This window comes from Mus pahari, chromosome 2 (assembly GCF_900095145.1).
Source record: "Mus pahari chromosome 2, PAHARI_EIJ_v1.1, whole genome shotgun sequence".
NCBI classification, from domain to species: domain Eukaryota; kingdom Metazoa; phylum Chordata; class Mammalia; order Rodentia; family Muridae; genus Mus; species Mus pahari.
The window spans coordinates 9,717,919-9,744,332 of record NC_034591.1 but is presented as its reverse complement, the minus strand read 5'-3'; the positions used below and the strand labels follow the sequence as shown (position 1 = coordinate 9,744,332).

Here is a 26,414-nt window from a genome sequence, read left to right as displayed (position 1 = left end):
TTAAACAACCATATTGATTTAATATGTACTCCATTCTAAATTAATAAAACAAAAAAATGGTAAAAAAAAAGTTCCATGCAAATGTCTAGAAGTGTTATACATTGAAAACAACAACAACAACAACAACAACAACAACAGTAACATAAACCAACTGGGGCTTTTTCATGAAATATACCTGATTCACTTAAAAATAAACCAGATTTGAGAGGAAAATAAATTTATACTCTTTTTATAGTTTCCTGGGGTTCTGCTATGAAGATGGTGAGAAATTATCAGGCATAAATGGCATATACATACTGTATATTGCGGAAATTATCAGGTTACAGAAGTTACATTTCAAGTTTAGAGACAACCACATTCCTATTGACTGGGTCATGATGTTTGATGCTGGTTTTGTTGACTGCTGTACTAAACGTACTTCAAGAAAGCCAGTGAGTTGGTACTAGGGACCAGGTAATGAGGTGCTACAATGGAATCATATTCTAGTATAAAAACAATATTTATAGTTTTTACATGAAGGATTAAAAACTACTTATTAGGATGTAGGATACAGATAGTTATTAACTTTTTTAGCCCTAATTATGTAATAAATAGGACTGTCTATTTTTTTGGACTTTGATTGCCATGAAAAACTTATTTCTGTGTACTCTTACTTTTATCATCTCTTTTCCCACAGTTTTATTCTATCATATTTTATTCTCTTTTGTAACATTGTCTGCTTATCTTTGATCACCTTCTATCAGAATAGGTCCAAATACATTATCTTCAAATACCTAACTCTATTTCAAATGTCTGAGATTTCCTTCTACAGGGTTTTACTGAAGGTTTGAGGATATCATGACAGCAAATTCCTATTTCACAAGAACACATAAGACAAGTAAGTACTTCAGTTAAATTATTATATCACCATTTAGAAAAAAATTATCAAGATTTTAAAAATAAAAACAAAGGATGATGGGTTAAAATTCCATTGCTAAGACATTTCAAGACAAAACTGCCCACTGAATTAGTTAAGGCAAAATAATAACAAAATAATTTATATATTTGCTTGTGAATTTTATTGTTAAGTCAAGGATAGTGAAATTCTGTTGTGTTTCACATATACATTTTATAAAATCTTTTAGCTAAGGACCTAATAAAATATATCCTTTACAGAATGACTATTAAAATGGTGTTAAACTATAGAAAATAAATAATTTTATGTATCATTTATATGTTTTTAAAACTCATTAAAATAAATACAAGCCATATTTGGTATATGCCATTCAAAATATTGTTAATGACCCAGCCCTTGTTTACACACAATCATTTAAACATAGGTGCTCAACCGTGGCTTGGAGAGAGAGTTTTGTCTATGACACCAAGTTAATGGACAGAGAAAGCTAAAATTGACTAGTGGAATTAAATTGAACTTACAAGCTTCTCCACAGCTAAGAAAGCACACAGCACATATATACACACCCTCAGAACAGAGAACACCAGCAAAACATATCTGACAATGAATTTCTCCAGTGTATAAGGAACTTCAAGTTTTAACACCAGTAATGAATAACTATAAAAACTGGACCATGCTCCTAAATAGATATATTCAAAAACAAAGAAATATCACTTGCTCAGTTCTATGTAAATAGATAAATAAATAAATAAATAAATTCCCCCAACCCCCAGGCTAACCATGGAGATTAACCTACACACACTGAAGAAATTATTATTATTATTATCATTATCATTATTATTAAGACTGGGATGGAAAGTACTAGAAAGACTGAGCTCACAAAGGAGCCCTTGAGCACTGTGGGTGGGACTGAGAAGTAGCACAGCCATTTAACAAGCTGATCCTGAAGAACTGAGTAGGCTCCAGCAAGGCACTCCTGGCCAAATGTCTAAAGAAGCTGTAAGCTGTCATTTGAAGAGGCCTTTTCATGCAGACATGTATTTTAGCAATATTAACAACAGCAAAGTAATGGTAACATCAGCTTGCCAACTGATGAACGGATAAAGATAAAGAAAATGTGATATATGCCCGATGACATATTACTGAGCTATAAAAAAAGCATAAAATCCTGTTGCTGGCAACATATATGAATTAAAATATAATCCAAGCATAGAAAAACAAGCATCTTATTATTTACTCACATGTGGAATCTAACTGTGAAACAAATGACAAAATACAAACACATGTAGCTATTTTGATGAAAAGCATCAAATAAAAAATTTGATTTGTTTCAAAGATGTATTCTATCTAAATATATTCTTATATTTGTTATAAATAATTTATATTTAGAATACTTCATGCAATTTAATTACAATTTTATGTTTTAGTGTATTTTATGCAATATATAAATGTGAGTATATTTAAAACAATTTAATATTTAATTTAGTTAGCTTTACACCTACAGAAAAAAATTAAAACCTTAATTCTGAATATTAGCTTAAGAACACATGGCATGTTTGGCTTTGCTGTTGCCTAGCATTGGGATATAGAACTTCAGAAAACTCTCTAACTTATATTATATAGGAGACAGGAAAAAAATGGTAACTCAACATATCATTAACTATTTACAAATACATTATTTAGCAAAAGATACCTGTTTATAAAAAAAAGAAAAAAGATGAATAGGTAGCAGGTCTTCTCTTTAAGGTAAATCTTTACATTTAAAAATATACACATGAGTTCTCTCTCTAATATATATATATATATATATATATATATATATATATATATATATATTTACACATATATATTCCAAAATAATCAGATTTTATTATTGGGTAAGTGTCACTGCAAAGAGTCAAATAATTTCTGTGCTAGAACTATCCAATGGAGAATATTTGTGAGCCACATAGGTAATTGAATTTTTTTAATATTCACAGTAAAAACAAGCAGAAACTAGTATATGAATATTTATATTTATTCTAAATATTGCCACTTCATCATGCTAGCAAAATAAAAATTGTGTTGAGATATTCTAGCCTTCTCTTCACATAAAATCACTCCAGTTTGGCCTACAACTTACCTACACAGAGATCTCATCTGAGACCAGCTACATGTGATTAACAGTTACTCTTTGGACAATGGAACACTAGAACTATGTATTTGAGCCAAATGTTACAAATCTACACTGGCTAAAATTATTGGCAAAGGAAAAGAAGGGCTGCATGCAGTAACAGCTGCCGATACGATACCACTTTCCTAACGCTGTCCCATTTCTAGCGTTTTCACATTCTAAAGTGTGACATATATACATATATATAGCTAATATATAATAATACAATGCAATTAGTATAATATAAAACACATTGTAGAAAGGCAAATTTATAAATTTGCATCCATAACAAGAACAGGGGTTCACAGGTGATCCCTGACATTTTAATTCATAAATATTTTTCTTACTGTTCTGTGCAAGTCAGTGAACTATAATATATTCTTGGGGTGGGGGTGGGGAGGACAGATAAAAGTAGTTCTTAAGTAACGTGTGTAGCCCAAAAGGAGAATAAAATTAGAACCTGATAACTTCAGTCCACACACAAAGTGTCTTAAGATACATAAGAGGCACCTTTGGAAGGAACAAAGGAGAAACACAGGCAGGATGGCAGGCTAGGAGGCAGGGAGGAAGCTGGCAGGGTGGGAGGAGTGAGAGGAGAAGGAAGGAGGAGGGATGGGAGGCTTGTAGTTTTCTGATTCTGAAACTCTTTTCCAGTTGCTGTTTTCTTCTTGGAATGGAGGTCCCTTTCTTTCAAAATCGGTTCTTAACCACCACCTCTTCTGATTCCACCAGCCTAGGTGTCCTCGCTCTCCTTATACCCACTCACTGTGGCCTACAATCTTTTCATCTGTAATCTTCACACTATAAGGATGATCATATGTAGCTAGAGAACTTAAAAAACCTAGGTTCCTGAGCTCCGTTCACACAGATTTTCTAAATAGTCCAGGCTGTGAAAAAAAAAAAAAAAAAAAAAAGCACTTCTAACACATTTCCATACGTTGCTGGGCCATATCCGCTGATCCAGGAGCACAGTTTAGAACCACTTGTCTCCTTGGCATGAGAGGGAGGAAACTTTAGCATCTTTCTATTCTGGTAGAGGGTGACTTCTGAACTGTAATGGTCATGGACGAGAGTTGGTGGGAGCGTAAGCCAGTGCTGAATCGCTTACAAATGCAATACTGACCATAAGGATATCAGAGCAGATATGGTAAAATTATGTCTACTACCATTTCTAAGGATCGAAACCCATGTTCTTTCTAGGTCCTTTAAAAATGATAAGAGGCATGCCCTAGGAGACGTTCAGGTATCAGGAATGCCTCCTAAACAGGAGAGTGGTATGTCAGAACAGTTACCCATGGGATTGTCATCTGCTTATGCAAGGACGAAACACTGCTGCACTGGCCACTTTTAATTCTCCAGCAACTTTAAATGCTTGTTTCAAGTAAGGCCACACATATGAAGAACAACCCACACGTTGGAACTGGAATAAGATCCAGAATGGCGCTCAAATGTCATTGCTATCCTTTATTTCTTTTTGTTCTAAATTATTTCTGTTTCTTTGTACTTTTAGAAAAATTATGTTAGTACACAGACACACCAGAAGAAAGCATCATACCCCATTACAGATGATTGTGAGCCACCGTGTGGTTGCCGGGAATTGAACTCAGGACCCCTTCTTTTACTTCTTACTGAGAAAATCTATTTATTTTTTGGTTTGAAAGGTTGTAAAGCTAATGATCTGTATAGAAGGAAATTTAGATTTGTGGAACAATGACCTCCTACCACACATCAGAAACAGGAAGTAGCACATTGTTCAAAGTAAAACCTGAAATATCTTAAGAGCCGAGACTATTTTTGGGTCAGTTAAGCGGTCAGAAGAGAGAAATATTTGTTTCGGTAGATCATTACGGCATGACGCCTCTCAAGAAAACAAAACGTCCCAATCTCGTTCCGCTTTCCATTTACTTCTGTCTAGGTTACAACACAGAAACGGTCACTGTGGTGTCACGGGATCCTTCTCACCTTGGCGCTGCTGTGCTTCTTTTTGCTTACTGAAGGTGACCCTGGCTGCCCGGGGCTGGGAACAGAACTGGATCCTGCCGATGTGGGACCTGAGTGAGCATGAGACCCTTTCTCCACAACAGATGACATGACCAGTGGGGACTGCTGGAGCGAGACTTTCTGCAGCTCTGCGGCGAGCTGCTTGGGATCCACACCTGGAGACTTTGCCTTATCTACTAGAACAAAAGGAAAGGCTTTATGTCTTGGGTCTGTATGCTAGACACACCACGGCGCTGGTGAGAGTTCTAGCTGATGACATGATCATTACTGAGAGACTAAATTAAACTTTCAAAACCAAATGTACTCAATTGAAGTTTTATGCATTTATTACTGGGAAAATCTAGAACTACCAGCTCAGAGTATTAGAATGATGAATTACTGGGGCAATTTGAAGTTCTATTAAATCTTCAGAAAAATACTTTGAGTATTTTATTGGGTGAACTGTGGGGATGACAAAACACCCTATTTTATTTCCTAGAACATGCTGAATGGACATATTTTCTCGGTTCTAAATCTTCCATATTTTGTTCTTTATAAAGAAAATTTCAGAGAGCATATGACATTTATATATGTATGTATGTGTGTATGTATGTATATGCATGTATGTATGTATGTATGTATATATGCATGTTTGTATGTGTGATCTGTATTAGACATAGTCTATTTCCATAACTCAGACTTCCCAAAATCATTGTAATAACAAGAGCAAAAGGCCAAGTTGTACTGAAAAAATTTAGTAACTAAGAATTATATGATTAAAAAGAAATGGCTCAAGGATTGCCTTCACCAGATGAATTCATATTTAGGCAATTTAAAACATAAATTCACGTCGGACATATTTAATATGTATTTCTAGCCTAGTGTAACAGTTAAATATGCAACATGCTTTACCAGAAAGGTAACAATGTAACTATAAAAAGTTTTGGTGTCATAATCATAATCATATGCATGTATGCAAACATATAATTCTGTCTGCATGAATTTCAAACAGGTTACTTATGCATGTGCCTCATCATCCATCTTTGAAATCAGATTGCTGTCACCTACCAACTTTTGGTGGCTCATGAAGTTCCAGATGCTGGGGATTTTCGGAGTCTGACAACATATTGAGGTCCCTAAAAATTAAGACAGGTTATTAAGGAAGACACCGAGGAAGCCTAAAACAGAAGGCACCTTTTCCAACTGCCCTGGTTTTAATTTTCAGGAGGTCAATGAGAAGTGGTTCATGATATAAAGCAACCCCCCAGGCATGCTGACCAGGCTAACCCAGTACATATTAGCAATGTCGTCAAAAGTCAAAGCTGATAAAAATGGTCATTTAAGGTGAAATCTTTATGAATTAGATGCAAGTCATTTCAAAACAGTACACACATTTATGGAATCCAAGTAGGATCTGTCCTCCTTTTAAATGACACATGTTTTAATGAAAGCACGGAAGAGCTGTAACATAATCAGAAACTGTCAGCTTGATTCTCTCTATACCTTACTTAGCCTTTGATTCAGAACACAAGAAAGCCATAAACCTTGTATTCACTTCATTTTTCCATTTTCTGAATCTCTTGCTGGCTAGCAAAGGTTCCACCTTAACAATTTTAAATTAAAAGAGACATGATAGCCAAAAAATGGAAACAGAAAGATGGGGAAAAACTCACAGTCTTACACATATTTCTGCTTCCCCACTTTGCTGATTCATGATGCTCTGTACTTCTTCATATGTTTTAGAAGTCAAGGGGATCCCATTCCATTCCAAAACTTGCATCCCTAAAAAGACAAATGTGAGTATAAAGTCAAACATGCGTACTCTCTTCAGACTTACTTCTTGGGCACAAAAGACATTTTGCTTGCTTTTAAGAGCCAAATCAGCACACCACTTCAGAGAACACTGCTTCAATGTTCTCTAGAACATTGTTAGATAGTCAGATATAAACTTACCTGAGTGAATAATGCATGTTTAAGACAACATGCAAGTTTTGCTTTTGAAAAACCTACTAATTCTTAGCAAATACATGCACCATGTTCACACTCTTAGGAAAAAATATGGAAAAAACATACAAGTAATTGCAACCATTAGCTTACGAGTATTGAGTGCCAGGTTTTGTCCTGGAAGGGGAGTGGTAAGAAGTCACTAGGATTTCCTGATGAAGCTCTGCTCCTGAGTTTCACCCAGAAAAATAATGTTGACCTTTGTGTCTTCTATTTCACTACATGGCAGATGTTTCTGAAGACGGTAGCAAGAAGGTTACAGGCCTTGTGATTCTGTAACCTGTGCAGAAGTACAAGGCTCTGTATTCAGAAAGGCCCTGTGCTGTTCTGTAATCTTAAAAATCTACCATTTCACTTTTTTACAGAATCCAATAAATTATGTGCCCCTCCTACCTGGTCAAGGCACTTCATTTATACTATGTATCTGAAAGGATAATTTTATGAAAAAAGAAAATAGTAATATTCAATATTTAAATATTTTACATCCAGGTTTTTTACCTCATCTTGTGAGTTGTCAAAATAACCCAAGCACGTGTTTGAGACGACTGTAAAATACAGCCAAATGAGATGAGTCTACACAGCAGAAAATCATCTCATGGAGTACCCAAATAACTGTAAATGTTATCAAGTTTATCGTACAAAAAATGTCCATATGCCATGACACAGTAAGTTAGAAAAATAATTATTAAACTATTACATCTTTAATAAATTTCACACTGTGTAATTTCATTGTGCTTAATTCAGCACTGGTTCAATGCAAAATTATAAAAATGGTATGGTTTTGTCTAAGTTTTTTTTTTTTTGTGTGTGTGTGTGTGTGTGTGTCTAAGTTTTAATGGTATTATACACATGGGACGGAATATTGCCAGTTGCAATTAAGTGAAGGAAATGCCTTTATACTGTAGTGGAATAACAGAAGAAGTCCATCAAAAGGTTCAAAGTAGCACAAAAAGACTTTTCTATAACTTACTCCAAGAAACCTTTATCTTCAGATGGGCCTTAGGTTTATTTCAACCATCCCAGCTGTTGTACACAGAAAATAAGAAAATTACATAAAGGACAATGACACTAAGAAAGCCTCAGCACAGTGAAAGCAGAAAGCAAAGCGGTTTGTTGTTGTTGTTATTGGTGGTGGTGGTTTGCTTGCTTTTGTTTTAAATTCATGAGGAAAACCTACATTTATTCTGAATTGAAACTTGAAGCTATAATGCTTTAGATATTACCTCTTCACCTTTCTACAGAGTCATATTCTAAGGAAATATGAAATATTTTTTCTGTTGCATTTGTCTGTTCATGTTTTACGGTTTAGAACAAAGGGAACACTGTCAAAACTTAATTGATGAGTGACATAAACAAGTGTCTGCTCATAATACAGGAAAACACATTTTATATTGTCAGTAACATTGCTGACCAGATTCTTGCCCAGATACGCATATGGTTCTTTTAACTCTGAGAAACATTCTGTCCCATAGAGACACCTGAACTTCTTTTATCTGTTCTTATATTTGTCTGTGTATTGGAGAAAGCTAAAAATATAGCTTTCTGCCAGCTCCTTTGTCCTGGTCTGGTTCACACGCTGGTGTACTATGAAAAGATTCACTACTTTCAGCAATTACTTAATGCTTCCAGTGCCACTGTCCCTCAATTCCTGCCAGAGAATGGGATGCTACTAGTATTCATCTCATAAAATATTTATAGAATTATGAGTTAAATGTCATGTAATTTCAAAACAATATATTTGCTTCAAGACACAAACAAAATGAAGGATAACAACCACAGACTCATCTCAGTAGTTATATAACGGACATTTGATAATATTTTAATACATTTTATAAAATGAAGAATGAACTTGGTATAGAAGAAATTATCACAATTTTAAAGATATCTAATAAGTCAACGGTTAATACTGTGGTGATTATAGAGACTGAACACTTCTCTCTGATCTTGAATAGAGATGTTCATGTCCAGTCCATTTTCTCAGCATAGGCCTCTAAGTGCTAGTTCAGGCAATCACACAAGAGAAATAAAGGAAAGGCTCCAGTCAAACTCTTTTCGCTCTCTCACATGCAATCTTGCAGCCAGAAAGCCACAAACACATTACCAAATAATTATTTAGGAATAATAAATTTAAGAAAGTTGCAAGATACAAGGTAAACATACAAAAATCAGTAACACTGCTCTAACAACAGGGTATTAACTGCAATAGAAATCAAGAAAGCAAACTCTTTTACAATGTTATAAGATTGTAAAAACAGAATAGCTAGCAATGAATTTACTTAGTTATGTGAAAGATCTTTAGAAAATAAAGTATGAAGCAGTTATTAAAGTCATTGATGAGGATATAAAGACAGGTAAATGTAATTACATGTTCACGATCTTCAAGAATGAACACTGTTAAAATGCTTATATATCCATTTTCTTCTGCAGACTCAAATCAATTTCTATTAAATATCAAAGACATTCTTCAAAGAAAGGTTAGAGTTTTAAAGTACACTTGGAAGTCCAAAAGTCCCAAACATAAAAATCCACCTTGAGAAAGAATTGAAGCAGGAAGCATTATAGTACGACATTTAAAAAATGTTTGATATGTTTATCTATTGTAAAATCCTACAAACTAAGTTATGAAAACTAATATGTGCAAAAACATGTTGAAATTTACATTCTTACATTTTTACCATTTAATATTTTAGGTGCATTTTCAATCTTAAAGTACCTTGCTTAGTAGATTGTAAAAAGTCCTTGGTATCCCAGCACTCGGGAGGCAGAGGCAGGGGGATTTCTGAGTTCAAGGCCAGCCTGGTCTACAGAGTGAGTTCCAGGACAGCCTGGGCTATACATTCATTGCTAGCTATTTTGTTTTTAAGATCTTATAACATTGTAAAAGAGTTTGCTTTCTTGATTTCTATTGCAGTTAATACCCTGTTGTTAGAGCAGTGTTACTGATTTCTGTATGTTTACCTTGTATTGAAACCATGTCTCGAAAAAAAAAAAAATCCTAGGAAGACCATGCATGTGAATATTTACTACTGAGAATCAGAAACAAACATTCATATTTATTATGGATTTAAATTTTATCAAGATACCTCTTACATGGGCTGTCAAAATTGAGAGTTCACAGATGGCAACACAATGATATTCATAGAGGGTGTCTATTACACAGGTTGCCAGCATAAACACTAAGACAAATTCTGAATTTTTGTCAAGTATGCAAAAGTGATGATTTGCTGTTCCAACTTATAAATTCAGTAAATTGTCATGGGTCAAGAGATGAGAGGGAGATATCTTAAGAAAGGAAGAATGGAAAGGAGAGGGTCATGGGATACATGTGACATAAACAAATGGAAAGAGAGTTTGGGGAAGGGACCCATAAAAATGGCACTAGGGAGAGCAGTGTGGTCAAGGAATGGATTTGAATAGAATGCAATGACACATAGATATGCAAGTGCCATAATGAAATCCAATAGTATGTACCTTAAAATTTCTAGACTAGTGTGATAAAGCAAGGATGCCCTAGCTTAATCTGTTATAAAAAGAGAGAGAGAGAGAGATGTATAATAGATTAAATTATTTGCTTAACATTGGGAGACTGCTGAAGATTCTACTTGTATACAGCAAATAACCATATAGTGTTAAGCAATATCTAAGTCTAAGAATGGTGATATTATTCAGGGTTGCTGGATTGCAATCCTGTTATCTGTTGAAAAGTAAAGCATACAGGAAACATTTATGAAATTATAGTAGAGAATCAGTTTTAGTGAAGGAATGGCGTGTCACGTTTTCCAAAGCATTAAACAACTCTCATTCTGTTTACCTGGGTAGGTAATTCCATGAGGGATCACACTGCCTCCAAGTAAAATTGCTGCAAGATGCCCTTAGGTTCCATGACTTCCACTGAACCCAGAACTTATCTTATAAATGGCAGGGCAAAGTAAGGAAGTCCCCTAACCTGGAGGAAGTGCTCTGGCTTTGAAAGGGCATCCTCAGTACGGTGGATTATTTTCAGTGTTCTAGAATATATGATTCCTAAATGGATAATGTTTTACTGAATCTAGAACAGAAAACACCAGTTAATATAAGCAATTTTTTGTGTACATGTGTGTACTTTAGTACCAATATTGCAAATCCATGCTTTGAAAAACAGAGAAGATAAAGGAATAAAATTTCTATGATGTGTATTCCAATCTTGAGACTTTTCTTTTAGTTTGCAATGATCACTAAAACAATTCACCATTACAGTCTAGTACTTTCTGGAAGGATTGGTACACATGCCAAAGTCAATTTATTATTATAATCTACTGTCTTAGCATACTGTGTATTATCAGAATAAGATAAAATCATAAAGTTACTGAATAAATCAGAAGATAATTGGCATGTTAGTATAATTTGATTGATCCCCAGGAAATGATGTAATATGCATAGTGAAACTATCTCATTTTAAGTGGATTTGAATTCAAAAATGTAAAACCATTTTATAATTGAACTTATCAGTTGATTTTGTTGATATACCCATGGAGGACGTTTCTAATGACCTTATAATTAAATCATATTAGCATATGAAAACTATCGCATCTGAAGAATGTCATGTCCAACTGATATAAATAGGCTAAGTATAAAAAGTAATGGAATTATGCAGAGATGCATAATGTAACTGAATGGAGAAAGAAAGTTAAAAGGGACAAAACACACAAATGATTACCTCTTCCATTTTAAGTGTCCAGGTTGAATCATTAAGGGCTATAACTTTAGTTATGTCTTTAATTCTTTTTCTATGTTTATATATTTTAACTATTTCTTTTTAATGTCATGCAAATGTAATAATTTAGTCATATAACGCATTTTAACACAGAATACCATCATTTTGATTTTAGAAATATTGTTTCCTAATAAATGTTAAGTGCTATTGAAAAGGTGGCAATATCATCATCTCCCTGAGTATACCCATAAGGAAAATGTAAATTTTATTTCATAATATTGTTGGGTAGATTAAGTGCACAGAATGTTGCAAACATTTCTGAGACATGGATTTAAAATTTTACATAAACGAGAAAGGACAAGATGTATAATTGAAAAAGCAGATTGGACAAGGAACCTTGTAATCAATCTTTATCATTAAATAATGGAAATTATAATATTCTCATAATTCTTGAATGCAAAGGAGAGTGGATCTTGGTAGGGGTCTGAGACTCTGAGATATGGGAGAGAAAGAATAGTGTGTTGAAAATTTCCATTACAGGATCAATGATTTGGGGAAACTAACATTCATGTTGAATGTAGCTGGTAATACTCTGTGTACTTGATGTTTGCTATGAGGAAATATTCCATTTCTTCACTAATAAGTAAATGATATGAAAGGTGAAATGTGTGCTAATTACCTTGGTATTTAGATCAGTCTAAGAAAGTAATACAGTAGAAACAGTTTTTGAGAAAAATTTAAAATATATTTAGCTGATTTAGGATTGTTTGTAATGCATGTTATATTGATAAACTGCAATGTGTTGTTTGAGCTCCCTGAAAAGCCGGCTTTGAAAGCAGGGCTAAGTCCTTATTTCTCTTTCTGACCCAAAAAATGTTCATGCCAGAGTGTCTTCTGATGTCCTCCATCTGAAAATGGGTTGCTTCCCCAGCCCAAACAGGAAGAACAAAAAACTTAAGAGTGAAAACTTTGTGTTCTTGAGACATCAAGAAGGGAAAGCATTTCCAGGAGACACTAGGACTGGTTATCTTATATGATAGTAAATGTGGTGGGAAAGGGAAGGCCCGAGTTCAGCTATAGGATTTTCACTCAGGGACAGCAAGTTTAAATGGGAACTCCAGTTTAGTCCCTCAGCTTTCACAGTTGGTTTCTGCTGGATGTGAGCATCTTGCTTGAAGTTTTGTGTTCATCTGTATCTATTTGTTCTTTTATTTGGAAGCCTCTCCAGGTGGACCACTCTGAACTGCCCAGGAAGCCTCCATGGGACCCCTGAGATTCTCCATGGGACTCTCCTGCTTGCTGCCTTTAAGTGATTTCCTCACTATGTTTCTGTTGGGAGTTTGTAAGCCCCTTAATTTGATAATTACGCGGTTTTGATCCCTCAATTTTCCTTGACTAATTTTTTTCTACTGATATTTTGAATGTCCAGGTTATGTTATTCTTCTACTTACTCTTTATTCTTTTACCTTTTGTTTGGCATATGCTTATAAATTCACCAATTCAAACATAAAAGCATGGCTTATCCCAGAACCAATCCCTAAGTCTTATCCATAGTGCTGTAACAGATCACCAGCTGTATCCTTCCTTCCTCTGTGCCCAAATCTCCAGTGGATGCCACAGACTACTTCCTCTTAGCCTCCCTCTACCCACTTATAGCTGTGTTCCAGTGCCAAATCAATCCTGAACCTCCTGTTCAACTATGGGCCACAACTGCCAGAAATCCAGTCTCCAACACCAGCAGTTATTCCCTGTGAACATCCCAGCTGAGGTAGGCAGAAAAACAGGCTACAGACAGACAATGTATTCTCTGATAATCCAGAGCAGAAACAGAAACCAGGAATCAGAAATCCACATCCACACAACAAAGAAAAAAAAAAAAAAAACGACAAAGCAGACACCAGCACCTAGACCTATATTCATCCCAAACCCAGATCCATACGCTGAAGCATAAGAACACAATCAGTAAAAGTCAGGGCAATATGTCTCCATCAGACCTCAGCCAACATCGCTGACACACAAGGAAAAATACCTTAAAACCAACTATATGAAGATAAAAGAGGTCCTTAAAGAGGAGATGAATATATCTGTTAAAGAAATCCAGGAAAAAGGAAACAATTACACAAAGTGACTAAATCCTTTAAAGAAAGCCAAGAAAATACAAACAAACAGTTGAAGGATAAAACAATTCAAGACCTAAAAATGGAAATAGAACAAAGGAAACACAAACTGAAGGAACTCTGAATATGAAAACTTTTAGAATTTAAACAGGAACTATAGAGACAAGCTTCACTAACAGAATATAGGAGATGGGAAAGAGATTCTCAGGCATTAATGATATAGAAGAAATAGATACACCAGTCAAAGTAAGTGTTAATTCTAAAAAATACCCTTAACATAACACTTACAGGAAGTCTGAAACCCTATAATAAGACCAAACATAATAATAATAGGAATAGAGAAAGAAGAATCCCAGCTCAGAATATCTCAACAAATCATAGATGTGCCACTTTGGGAATCACTATGGCAGTTCTTCAGAAAACTGGGAAATGATCTACCTTAACACCCAAAATACCACTCTTGGGAATATGACAAAGGATTCCTCATTCTGCCACAAGAACACTTGTTTAATCATGTTCATTTGGGCTTTATTAATAATAGTTAGAAACTGGAAACAACCAAGATGTCCTTCAACAGAAGAATGGATAAAGAAAGTATGGTACATTTACACAGGGACTATTACTCAGCTGTTTAAAAAATGACTTCCTGAAATTTGCAGTCAAATGGATAGATTTAGAAAAAAATAATCACACCGAGTGACATAATCCAGACCCAGAAAGACAAATGCGGCATATATTCACTTTTAAGTGGATATTAGCCATTAAGTAAATGATAACCAAGCTATAATCCAAAACTCAGAGGTAAAGCAGAAGATCCCAGGGTGGAAACATGGGTCTTCACGGAAGGGCAAAAAAGAGTAGATTTTAAGGATGAATTTGTGGCAGGTAGAGACAGGCAGGGTCAGGTTTGGTGGGGGCGAAATGGGATGGAGGGAGAGAATGAAGGAAGAGGCAGCTGGAATTTGGTGGGTGTTTGAGGGGTGGTGTGAAATCCTAGTGCAGTGGAAACTGTCTTGAATCTATAAAGGTGATCTTAATGAGGATTCCCAGTGATGGAGGATATAGAGTCTTAACTGGCCATCCCCTGTAGCAAGTCAAAGCTTCTAACGGAGATCCTGGATTGTATTGCATTGTGGTTTTTGGCCAAGGGGGTTGTCTTAGTCAGGGTTTCTATTCCTGCACAAACATCATGCCCAAGAAGCAAGTTAGGGAGGAAAGGGTTTATTCAGCTTACACTTTCCACATTGCTGTTGATCACCAAAGGATGTCAGGACTGGAACTCAAGCAGGTCAGGAAGCAGGAGCTGATGCAGAGGCCATGGAGGGATGTTACTTGCTGACTTGCTTCCCCTGGCTTGCTCAGCCTGCTCTCTTATAGAACCCAAGACCACCAGCCCAGAGATGGTACCACCTACAAAGGGCCCTTCCCCCTTGATCACTAACTGAGAAAATGCCCCACAGCTGGATCTCATAGAGGCATTTCCCCAACTGAAGCTCCTTTCTCTGTGATTACTCCAGCCTATGTCAAGTTGACACAAAACTAGCCAGTACAGGGGTCCTATGCAAGTCCCTAAAAAAACCTAGGCTTATGGTAAGACAAAGGGCTGCTCTTCACAAACTAACAGCGGGCCTCCATTGCTGAGTACACATCATCCATATAAGTTATTGAACTAGGAGAGGTCAAGCTGGTACCAACACCAATGCTTCACCCCTTTGTTCTAGTATCTTTGGTGCCAGAAGGTATCTTGCAGATACTAAAAGAAAAGCATGAACAGCAATCCAGCCACAAAAACATTGACATACAATCTGTCCTGCCTAAAACATATTGTAGGTACAAACTTGTGGGACTATCCAACCAATGTCTGATTTGACTTAAGGCCCTCTCCACCAGAAGGGACCTATACTTGACATTGCTTCAGTAACCAAGGAGAGACTATGTATCCCAGAGGTCTAGGGTATAGCAAAACACAACACGAATCAATAAAATGAGTCCAAATGATACTATGCTTCAATCATAGATCAGTGTTTTATACAGTCATCATAAGAGTAGTTTCCTCTGGCAGCAGATGGGAACAGGTGCAGAGATCCACAGCCAGACATTCTGTGGAGAGAGAAACTAAATTTATGGTCTATAGCAATTGTCTCTACCCAGAGCTCAGAAAATCCTGCCGAAAAAAAGACAGAAAGATTTTAAGAGTCAGAGGAAACAGAGAACACCATTTCTCCTCTGAATCAGCAAGGTAGTGTATATAAGCTCACAGAGATTGAAAGGGTAAGCGCAGGAACTTTATGGCTCTATTACAAGTCCTCTATGCATACATTGTAGCTATTAGCTTGGTGCTTTTCTGGGACTCCTGAATAGCAGAATGAGACAATCTGAGTGCATTGCCTGCTCTTAAGGCTCTTTTCTTTCTGTTGGTTGTGTCCAACTTTGATATGAAAGTTGAGCTTCGTCTTCTATTTTATTTTGTCATGTTTGGTTTTTATCTCTCAGAAGCCTTCTCTTTTTCTAATAAGAGGCAGAAAGGGAGTGGATCCAGAGGGAAGGAGCTAGGAGGAGGAGAGGGAGTGGAAATTATAGCCATACTATTTCCATAGGAAAAGAAACAGATCATTCCGCTGAACATACGTAATAAAATATGCCCATTATAAAAAGTAAAATTAAGGAGGTAAAATGAATGTACAATTTCATCATTAGATAAATAAAAGATGTAAATGCAGATCAATATAATACAAATATCAATAAACATTTCATCATTCTGGGAGAATTTTCAAGAAGCAAACCAAATTATGTGTTAAGCTGCTTCATAGGAAATATCAATACTCCATTCTTTACATCACCAAGATGACAGCAAATAATCCATTTTTACCTGTGTCAGATACTATAAATAGTAAAAGGAATTTAATGATTAAAATTTAATCAAAAGTTTTCAGTAATTTTTAATAAATATAATTCAATTTAAAGCATGAGAAACAAAGAAGGAATATGATCAATAAATTTTATAAGACTTTTCTTATGAATACCTGTTCAATTTAGTGTTTCCAGTGAGGGCCTGGCTTCAGTTCTCAGCATCAAACATATTACTAAGTGCATCTGTGATTCATATAACAACTTTTTACCTGTCACTGACCTCTAAGCAACATAATATAGCAAGTACAAGCTAGATTTGTATCATATTAGGCATTATATGAACCGAATTAGTAAGGTTCTGAAAGATTATTATAATCTTACATTGGTGGATGAGTATAGATTGTATGCAAAATTTAAGACATTTTAATGTAAGAGAATTTTTTTTTATTCAAGACTTTGTTCTCATCAGTAATGCACAATGACGATTGCAATTTCTCAGTCGCCTCTGTGATGATGAGTTATACACTCTTGTTTCTAATTAGGTATCTGCATTATGTTGATCTTAACTCTTACCTCAAACAACAGGAAAGGTATAACAGGAAGGATGTTGATATGCATCCTCTAAGCTTCGATTGTTTTGCCTCTTTGCCTCTTTTAATGAAGAGGCAAGCAGCAAACCTGCCTTGTGGTGGCTGATGTGTAAACTGGCAGTTCAGCGACTGGCTGTTTCACTTAGCACACTCACAACTGAAGTGGAAGTCAATCAGAAACAGGCAGTAAAACACTCCACCAGGGATTCATCTATTAGGAGTTTGTGCCCTTTCCCTTTCTCAACCACTGAGGACTCGCGGTCTTTTGAGGCTTACAGGGGAAAGAACTGTTAATTTTTTTCATACACATAGAAGCTGTCTTTGAAGGTCCTGCTGCATCCTGCACATAAGCAATCCCAACAACCCCCAGAAATCTGAATTTAAATGCAAAGCAAAATCTAGAAAACAACAAACACATCCAGAGTACATTTATGTAAATTTGAGCTAAGCTCAAAGTGTCGACTGTATACTAAGAGCTAATATAGTTTTAAATTCCTTCATATTTTCTAAAAAGATAATGAAAAATTATAGGACCATATATTGATGATGCCATAAATGTTCATGGCTCACATCGATAGCAGATTATAGCTACAGGCATTGATGTGTTTCTCACAACCCTGTAGAGTTACGTTTTAAGTATCCAATTTGTAATGAAAAGTGAATTGTAATTCTTTACCTTTTCAAAAATTGGTTGAGCCCTTGCTTTATTAGCACTATGCTAGACACTGAAGATTCAGAAGGAAAAAAAAACTAAAACAATAACCCCTCCCTCAAAAAAAAACAAAAAACAAAAACAAAAACCCAAAACAAACAAAAAATCACTACAATGTCAAAAACAAGAGAGCTGTGTCCTCAGAGTGGGTCAGGCTTTTATGAGCTTAGCAAATAAAACGTGATTATATTGGAATATTAATAATTATGTTGTGGATGTCTGAAGTTTGGAAAGGGATGGAGTATCAATTTGGTAAGAGATAAAATGTTATTTTGTAAAGACTAAAGTGTGCTGTGAATTAACATTTTCTGAAGTTGGAAAGCTATTGACTAAGCTTCCTCACATAAAATAGTCTTGATTTGATAGTTTTTTTTTTTTTTTTTAAATCCATGAATGATTCCTATACTTGTAGACTGGATCCAAGCATAGTTGATATCAGAGAGGTTTCATCCAGCAACTGATTGTACAGAAGAAGAGACCCACAGCCAAACGTTAGGAAGATTTGGGGAATTCCATTCTATAAGAGGAGGAAGGATTATAGGAACTAGAGGGGTCAGGACACCGTGAGAACTGACTCACTCAATCGACTAGCAAGGGCTCTTAGGGGCTCATAGAGACTGAAGCGACAATCAGGGAGCCTGTATAGACCCTGAGTGAGGTCCTGTGCATATATGCTATGGCTGTGTAGCTTGATGATTTTGGGGGAGTGAGGGTTGTCTATGACTCTGTTGCCTCCTTTTGGGACCCTTTTCCTCTTACTGGGAGCCTTGATGTGAGGGTTTGTGCCTAGTCTTACTGCATCTTGTTATGCCATATTTAGTAGAAATCAGTACACTGCTCTTTTCTGAAGGAAAATGGAGTAGCAGTGGATGTGAGAGAGAGAAGAGGTGTCTGTCTGTCTGTCTGTCTGTCTGTCTGTCTCTCTCTCTCTCTCTCTCTCTGTGTGTGTGTGTGTGTGTGTGTGTCTGTATATGTGTGTCTGTGTGTATAATGGGATAAAGGGAGAAGGGAAACTACTTTTGGGATGTAATATATGAAAGGATTTTTAAAAAGTGGTGTTGATATTATACCCTGAAAAGATTTATGATCATTGATCTTGGTATAAAGATCTTAATTGATAGTGGCAAGTTATAACTGGCAGCATTTAGATATACTTCTATATCTACAAATTATTCAAAGAAAATGTGAAAAACACACTAGTTAAAACTCCAGTCTCAGTGACCATTTCAAATGGCAACATTCATGGGCAAAAGATCTGTTAGAATTTTGAACCTAAGGGAAACAGCAAGAATAGCGTTAAAAAATATTTGATTTGTAATTAAATCCTTAGCAAAGCCAGATCTTCAGCAATTAAAAGAAAGAGTAAAAATGTCATACCATTCTCTGTTCAGTATTTTTTCAAAAACATTTTCTAAATATTACCAAGAGATAGATTTTATATTTTGGGGAATTTCTGGTCCATTTAGTATCCTATTTAGTAAGTTGTTAAAGATCATTGTCAGCTGATCAAAAAAAGCAGAAAAACTTAGAAAATTATGATAAAGGAAAAATTGTATAGAAGTTAATACTAGGCATATTTCAAATCTAGTTTAAGAATAATCTAACAATTTTTCAGTAGCAATTTCTGCAAATCTCAGCATTCAGAAACAAAATTTTCCTGTTTTTTAAATAAAACTGAATACTTTGTTTTAAACATGATTTCAAGAGAAAATTGAATCAAGTATTTTTAAACAAATGGCCACAATATTAGCTTAAGGCAAAAACACTGGCAGTTCCTTTGTTTTTCAAAACCAACAAGTCCTTCAAATTGGCATTAATTTATGAGAACTAGAAAAATTTACATGACTTGTGATATGCTGTAAATGTGCAATGAAGAGAAATGAACAACTAGAGAAAGCCTGAAAATAGTTTTGGTTTCTCAAGAGTCAACAAGGAGTGAGCCATTACCAATGAGTGGTGTAGACATCATCAAAGAGTGCTATGACATTCCTGAAACCCAGAGGAGAGGTGGACAAGCACTGGACACTAGAACCTGGCAGATCTTTCTGAATAAGGACTTTGCAGTTGAAAGAAAAAAAAAAGTCTAAAAATATATTGTGAACAAATTGCCACTCATATCACCCATGAAAGATAATATCAATTCTATAAGAGCTCACACTGTGTATTTGGATACTCAGAAATAAAAAATATGAATGACTTCATTTTTTGGAATACATTAGCCTTAGAAATTCTATAAATATACATATATAGTCAAAAAAAGTTATCTACTTACTACCTACTGACCCAACTACTTATAATTTCCTTAGAACATAAGAAAATAATTTTTAAAAAACTGTAAAGAATTACCCTTAACATCTTGAATAAAGGGGATTCAAAACTGGGATAAAATATTTTTTTTACATTAAATAAGAACAGAATCCTAGTGCTATATGCTGTATTATTGGGTTAATACTTTATACCAAGAATAAAAACCAAAGTTGTTTCATATTCACTCTACAACATTTAAGACGTGACATACTCCTGAAATTTATGCTAAAGTACAAGACAGAGTGTATGAAATAGACATATGGGCATATAGCAATGGGTAAACCAAACAACAATTAAATAAATAAGTAAATAAATAAATAAATAATAATAAAAATAAAAATGAATAGATAGATAAATAAATAACATTCTAAAGCAAATAAACAACCAAATAAAATGGGGTGGGGACTGAGTTTACAGCATTTGTCTTTTCACATTAAATAATCCTAACATGACCAAGTGAAAGGCCTGTTTAGAAGTCTCTGATTTGAAGCTGGGGTAGGATGTACACAGTCTGCTTCAACAAAGCTGAACCAATGGCCTAAGCACAATCTTTGATGAATAAATGTTGTGTGTAATCTGTGTAAATTCTAAAATAATAATTTATCACAATGCTCAAGGTCCTTTTGTGGTGTATAGTTTCCAGTATATTTTACTTAAAATGACAATGAATGAATTTTATAGTAGTTAAAGATTGCAGGCCACACATGCAAAATTTAAACCAATAAGTGAAAACAAAACACTTTTTCCAAATAAATATTTTATATAGAAAAAAAGAAAAAGAAAAGTTATAAATATTCTTGGCAAACAATGTATACTATAAGCAAGAAAATATATAGCTTTTGTATATTGCATTTATGTTATAGAATTTATAGGTAGAATTTTCACATTATTTCATAAAAACATGAAAATTATCGTGTGTTTTGAGAATCCATCCATAAATTTATTGTGTAAAGATGATGAAATACATGTTTGGCACATTGCAAACCCTAGAAAGGTCATTATTTTAAAATGTCCTTAGTGAGGTGAGTAGTGTGTAAAGTAAGCAGAGCCACATACAGATGTTGGCAAACTTCTGAAGTGAAGTGAATATTTGGATGTCACTAACCCTGTGACTGTGTCCCTGCTCTTCTATCAGGAGGGCAGGAATGGTCCCATCTAAGTTAGCAGACCTGGCTGTGTTCCCAGACACATGGTTGACAGGAGCAGATGGCAGATGGAGTTGGCTTGGGAGCCATCTGTAGCTAGTTACCTGACCTCAGCTTCTATGGAATCGGTTTTTCAATTTTCATAGCTGCTTTCAGCATGCTTTCTCTTTTTAAAAATAAAACATTAAGCTAGATTCTTAAAGTACTTTTTAATTATCCATCAAAAAAGGACACAAAACCCTTGACTAATTGTGTTTTAAACAAAATCTATCCCAATTGTCAAAGTACAACGCAAAGGAAAGCACACTCTTACCGGTGGATGCATTTTCTATTACATCATAATACATCTTAACGTTGAAATGTCAAAATTTTACCACCATTAATTACAAATATTTCTGATACAAAGTGTAAACAAATTTGCATTTTAATTCACATGCAAAGGAAAACATAGATAATATCAATGCATTTTATTGAATTTTATTATGACATTTCTAATGCTTACCTTCTATAAGTTTCCCTGTGTGTTCTGCGCTTCCACCAGGAAGAATCTTAGCAATATAGGCTCCAATTTCGCCACTATGTCCAGGGATTTCTTTACCACCAACAATTCTAATTCCTAGCCCATTACCTGTGTTGACAATTAGCAAACTGTTAGTAATAATTCAAGAAAGAAACCCTTATCATAAAGAGGTAACACAATAAGAGGATTACATACCCAGAAGCCAGGGAAAACACTGAGAGTAGAGCCTGACCTCAATCACAAATTGCATTTTTCTGATTACAAAATACACAATAAGTTATAAGGTTATTGGAGTTTATGTTTAATCTACAGTGATTAGATTATCATTATATGCTTTCTCAAAGTTAGTCATATTTATTCAACCAGTAAATGTCCTCAAATTCAATCAGATATATTTTTTAAAAAATTGCAAAATATGTTCAGAAAAATCTAAAATAAATAATTCAACTTTAAAACTAAGAACAATTTATTGTTATAAAGTTATCCAGGGCTAGTTTAAACTAGACAAATATAATCCCATCACAGATATGAGTTCAAGATATAATAAGACCATAACTATGATTGCTCACCACTTTCAACCCTAACTCCTCACTGTGTAACTCCTTGTGGCACAAGAATATTGTCCCAGAATATGAATAACTCAGTCCTGGCTCTTTACTCCATAACCAAATTGTTTTATAATTACCTACTTGAAATGAAAATAGAGGATAACAATGACAAACAATTCTGATATATGAATTTTGCAATATAAGTTGGTGTGCTGTTTCTAAATCTAAAAACAACTGAGTATATGTAGTACCAGCTATGATTTTGGACAAATGTCAAAAGTGTTCTAGGAAAACAAAACACAAAAAATCAGAACCCTTTATCTCTAATGATGATACACACAGTTACTTACTGGACTTTTATTAAACTTGGTATGAGAAATACTGTTCCCAAAGATTTTCAATCTCAGAGTCATATTCCCTTTTCTCTTTTTTCTTTAAAACTAATTGCTTGGTTAGTATCTGCACAAGTTACATGTTATGCAATGAAGTAAACTAAATTATGGACCCTTTATGTCACTTTTAAAACAAATATATATAGTAATTTAATATCCCCTTCTTGTTCATGGGACAATCTTAGATCTTCCTTCTTCCCTCTTCTCCTTCTTTCCTCCCCTTCCTTTCTGCCTCCCTTCCTCTTTCTTACTCCTCCTGTCTGCCCCTACTTTGCCCTCAGTCTTCCTACTTCACTCCTGACTTGTCTTCAGTTCTCCTTTATTTTCTGTCCCTTCATTTTCTCTATTTCTCCCCTGTACTCCCTTCCCTTCCTCCTTCACTCCTTCTCTCCCTCCATCACTTTCTTCTGCCCATCTTTCTTCTTTTTTTACCACAATACATATTTTGGCTATTAAATCTCAAAAACTTTTTATGTCAAAATGAACAAAGTTAGTAATCTGCCTATAAGTGTCCTGCCATTAATGATTTTTGGTGAAGCAAAGATATATATATTCCCTAAGAAACACACACACACACACACACACACACACACACACACACACACACACACATATACCCATGGCTCAGTGTTACTTTTGTTGTTGTTGTTATTATTGTTAGAGTAATTATTCTGTGTAACAAATTGAAATAATCTGGTAAATAACACTCAACTAAATCCAAGTAAAAGCAGGTGGGTCGTTGGAATTTACACTTTAAGAAGTCATGAAGGCTGGGCGTGGTGGCGCACACCTTTAATCCCAACACTTGGGAGGCAGAGGCAGGCAGATTTCTGAGTTCGAGACCAGCCTGGTCTACAGAGTAAGTTCCAGGACAACCAGGACTATACAGAGAAACCCTGTCTTGAAAACACCAAAAAAAAAAAAAAGTCATGAAGACTCTGTGGTTGAAGTAAGGAAAAGCTGAAAGAAGCTGAGGAGGAGGGCAACCATGTAGGAGAAGCAGCAGTCTTAATTAACCTGGATCCCCGAGATCTCTTACACACTGGACCACCAACCAGGCAACATACACCAGGACCCCAACACATATACAGCAGAGGACTGTCGGGTCTGGGTTCAGTCAGAGAAGATGCACCTAACCCTCCAGAGACTGGAGGCCCCAGGGAGTTTGTTGGGTAGGTGGTGGGTGATAGGGACTTCCTCCACCTAAAGAATGTAAATATATTCCACAGTTTTAGCTTTAGTTTGGGAAAGAGAGGGCAGATTATCAATACAAATATTAATGCTTGTAAGATATGACAGAAAACAAAAGTGTCCCCATAGACTGTTTAGAATTAGGTAAATGACATTGTCTTTTATGTACTTTAAATGATAATTGTACTCCAAAGGCAATACACATTTGTTCTTGTATTTTTCACTTATGAACTTCTGTTATGAACTATAAATGTAAGTACTGAGAAAAGCAAACTAAATTATATTAAATTCGGAGTACTCCATAATGAAAAGAAAACACTATAATTTGTATATGATATTGCAAAGTGAAGAATAAAAGAATAGTTAATAGTTTTTCTTTAATTAACAAAAAGACCTTTCTGCTTGCTATATGAGAAATGTTCCTAAAATGCATGGTCATTGCCTTAATTACAGTCTACAGGTGATAGCTTTTAGAAAGCATCAGTATGAAACACACAAGGTCTGTCCACCTAAAGACAAAAAGAGCCAAATTTAATCACAAATGTTACCGTTAGCTTTTTCATATCTAAGCATTATTGTTTAACATGCTGCCCTCCAGCAAAATTTTAAGAATCTATTTATCTATCTATCCATCCATCTATCCATCTATCTTTCTATTTCTATCTATCTATCTATCTATCTATCTATCTATCTATCTATCTATCTATCTATCATCCATCTAATTGTATTAATGAAAACATTATGTGGAACTCACAACACAGAGAATAAGAGAAATACATTTTCCTGCTATATATCTGAAACAACCATTGGCATGAGACATAAAAATACATATCAGAATGTACAGCATAAGGCATTTGTATTATGGCTTTGTTAAACTAGATTTCACATCACATATCATGAGTATGCTGTTAGAGTAATTTTAATTACATATATGTGATTCCATTCTCTTGACATACTGAAGAAATAATTCTCATTAAAAGTTTCCCTGCACTAACACACTCATAAAGCATATTCTTTATTTATGAAATAATATACATAGCTATTTCTGATTTTATTGTATATTATTTAAATCAATTGTAAAATTATAAATATCAAGAATAATCTGAAATACTTCACTAACACTTATGTAGAAAAACTGAAGCAACTCTCTTCTACTTAGTAGGACGGAACGCTGAAGCAATTGAATGTACAGTCTGAAATTAGGGTCACTTTGTAAATATGTTGTAGATGATGAATTATACTGAATCTACTGAGGACAAGTATCAATATTATTCAGTGATCAGGACAAGTGGTGTGAAGTCATTCATTAATTATGATAAGACAATTTTTTGTGAGATGCTTATGTAAGTTAATAGTGTCATTGAAAATAAATTGTTATTATAGTGTGAACTAAGATGTGCTTCCAAATAAATGTTAGTTTTACTTACAGAAAATATAAGGAAGACATACACTACTATTCTAATAATAAATTGAGTATCAAGTGCTTTGAAATGAATTTTGTGTTGTGACAGATATATTTCATCATGATTACTATTGAGCCATAATCTTATTTTTGTCATAGGTAGAACTCATGATTTGTTTTTTATTAATATGATATAGCAAAAGTGGTATACATATAGTATTGTGGTTGTTGTATATTAAGATAAATGTCATCTTAGTCAACATGAATGACAGTCCTGCTGGATTTCCAATATAAGAGTATGTGAGAGGCCAGAGTGAGGAATACTGACATGGGACCAAGGAGGATGTCCAGATAAGAAGAGTGGTTTCTCCTGACAGTCACCAGGAAGAACTAGAATTCAGATTTATAACCTCAAGGACCTAATTTTTACAATTCTTTGCCTGGGGTTGGAAGGGGCAGCCAATATTTAAAGAGGAACAAAGCTTGGTTAATGCAGATTGTAGATTTGCAAGGTCATGAGCCTGTCCATTTAAACTTTGCAAATTTTTGCACAGTGGATGCATATTGCTTTAAACATTACTCAGTTTCTTCTGCAGTAATAAGAAACTAACATGAGAATAAAAGTTGTATTTTTAATATGAGTATTGGCACCAGGACCTCCCAAACCTATGATATCACAACATATGACATAGGCAACAGTCTGACCTACAGATCTATTGTTAAGACAACAGCCACCGTATTGCCAGAATCCACTGGACTCACCTCCCACCTTTACCTACTTTATGTTATTTTCTATATAAATAAGGGGAACTCCCCTCCCTCCCTCTCTTTTTTCCCTTTTCTTTCTGCCACCACCTCTTTTCTTTTTCTTCTTCTTCTTCTTCTTCTTCTTCTTCTTCTTCTTCTTCTTCTTCTT

At 34.9% G+C, this 26,414-nt stretch overlaps 1 protein-coding gene across 1 annotated transcript in view; it reads right to left on the bottom strand.

Annotated features, from left to right (window-relative positions):
• Pclo (piccolo presynaptic cytomatrix protein) overlaps window positions 1-26,414 on the bottom strand; it is a 317,165-nt gene that overhangs the window by 80,546 nt on the left and 210,205 nt on the right. Inside the window, exons 11-14 of the mRNA XM_021190148.2 lie at window positions 21,948-22,073; window positions 6,701-6,809; window positions 6,096-6,163; window positions 5,010-5,224 (exon numbers count right to left, since the gene is read on the bottom strand). Coding sequence (XP_021045807.1) covers window positions 5,010-5,224; window positions 6,096-6,163; window positions 6,701-6,809; window positions 21,948-22,073 — 518 coding nt within the window. The remainder of the gene's footprint in view (window positions 1-5,009; window positions 5,225-6,095; window positions 6,164-6,700; window positions 6,810-21,947; window positions 22,074-26,414) is intronic.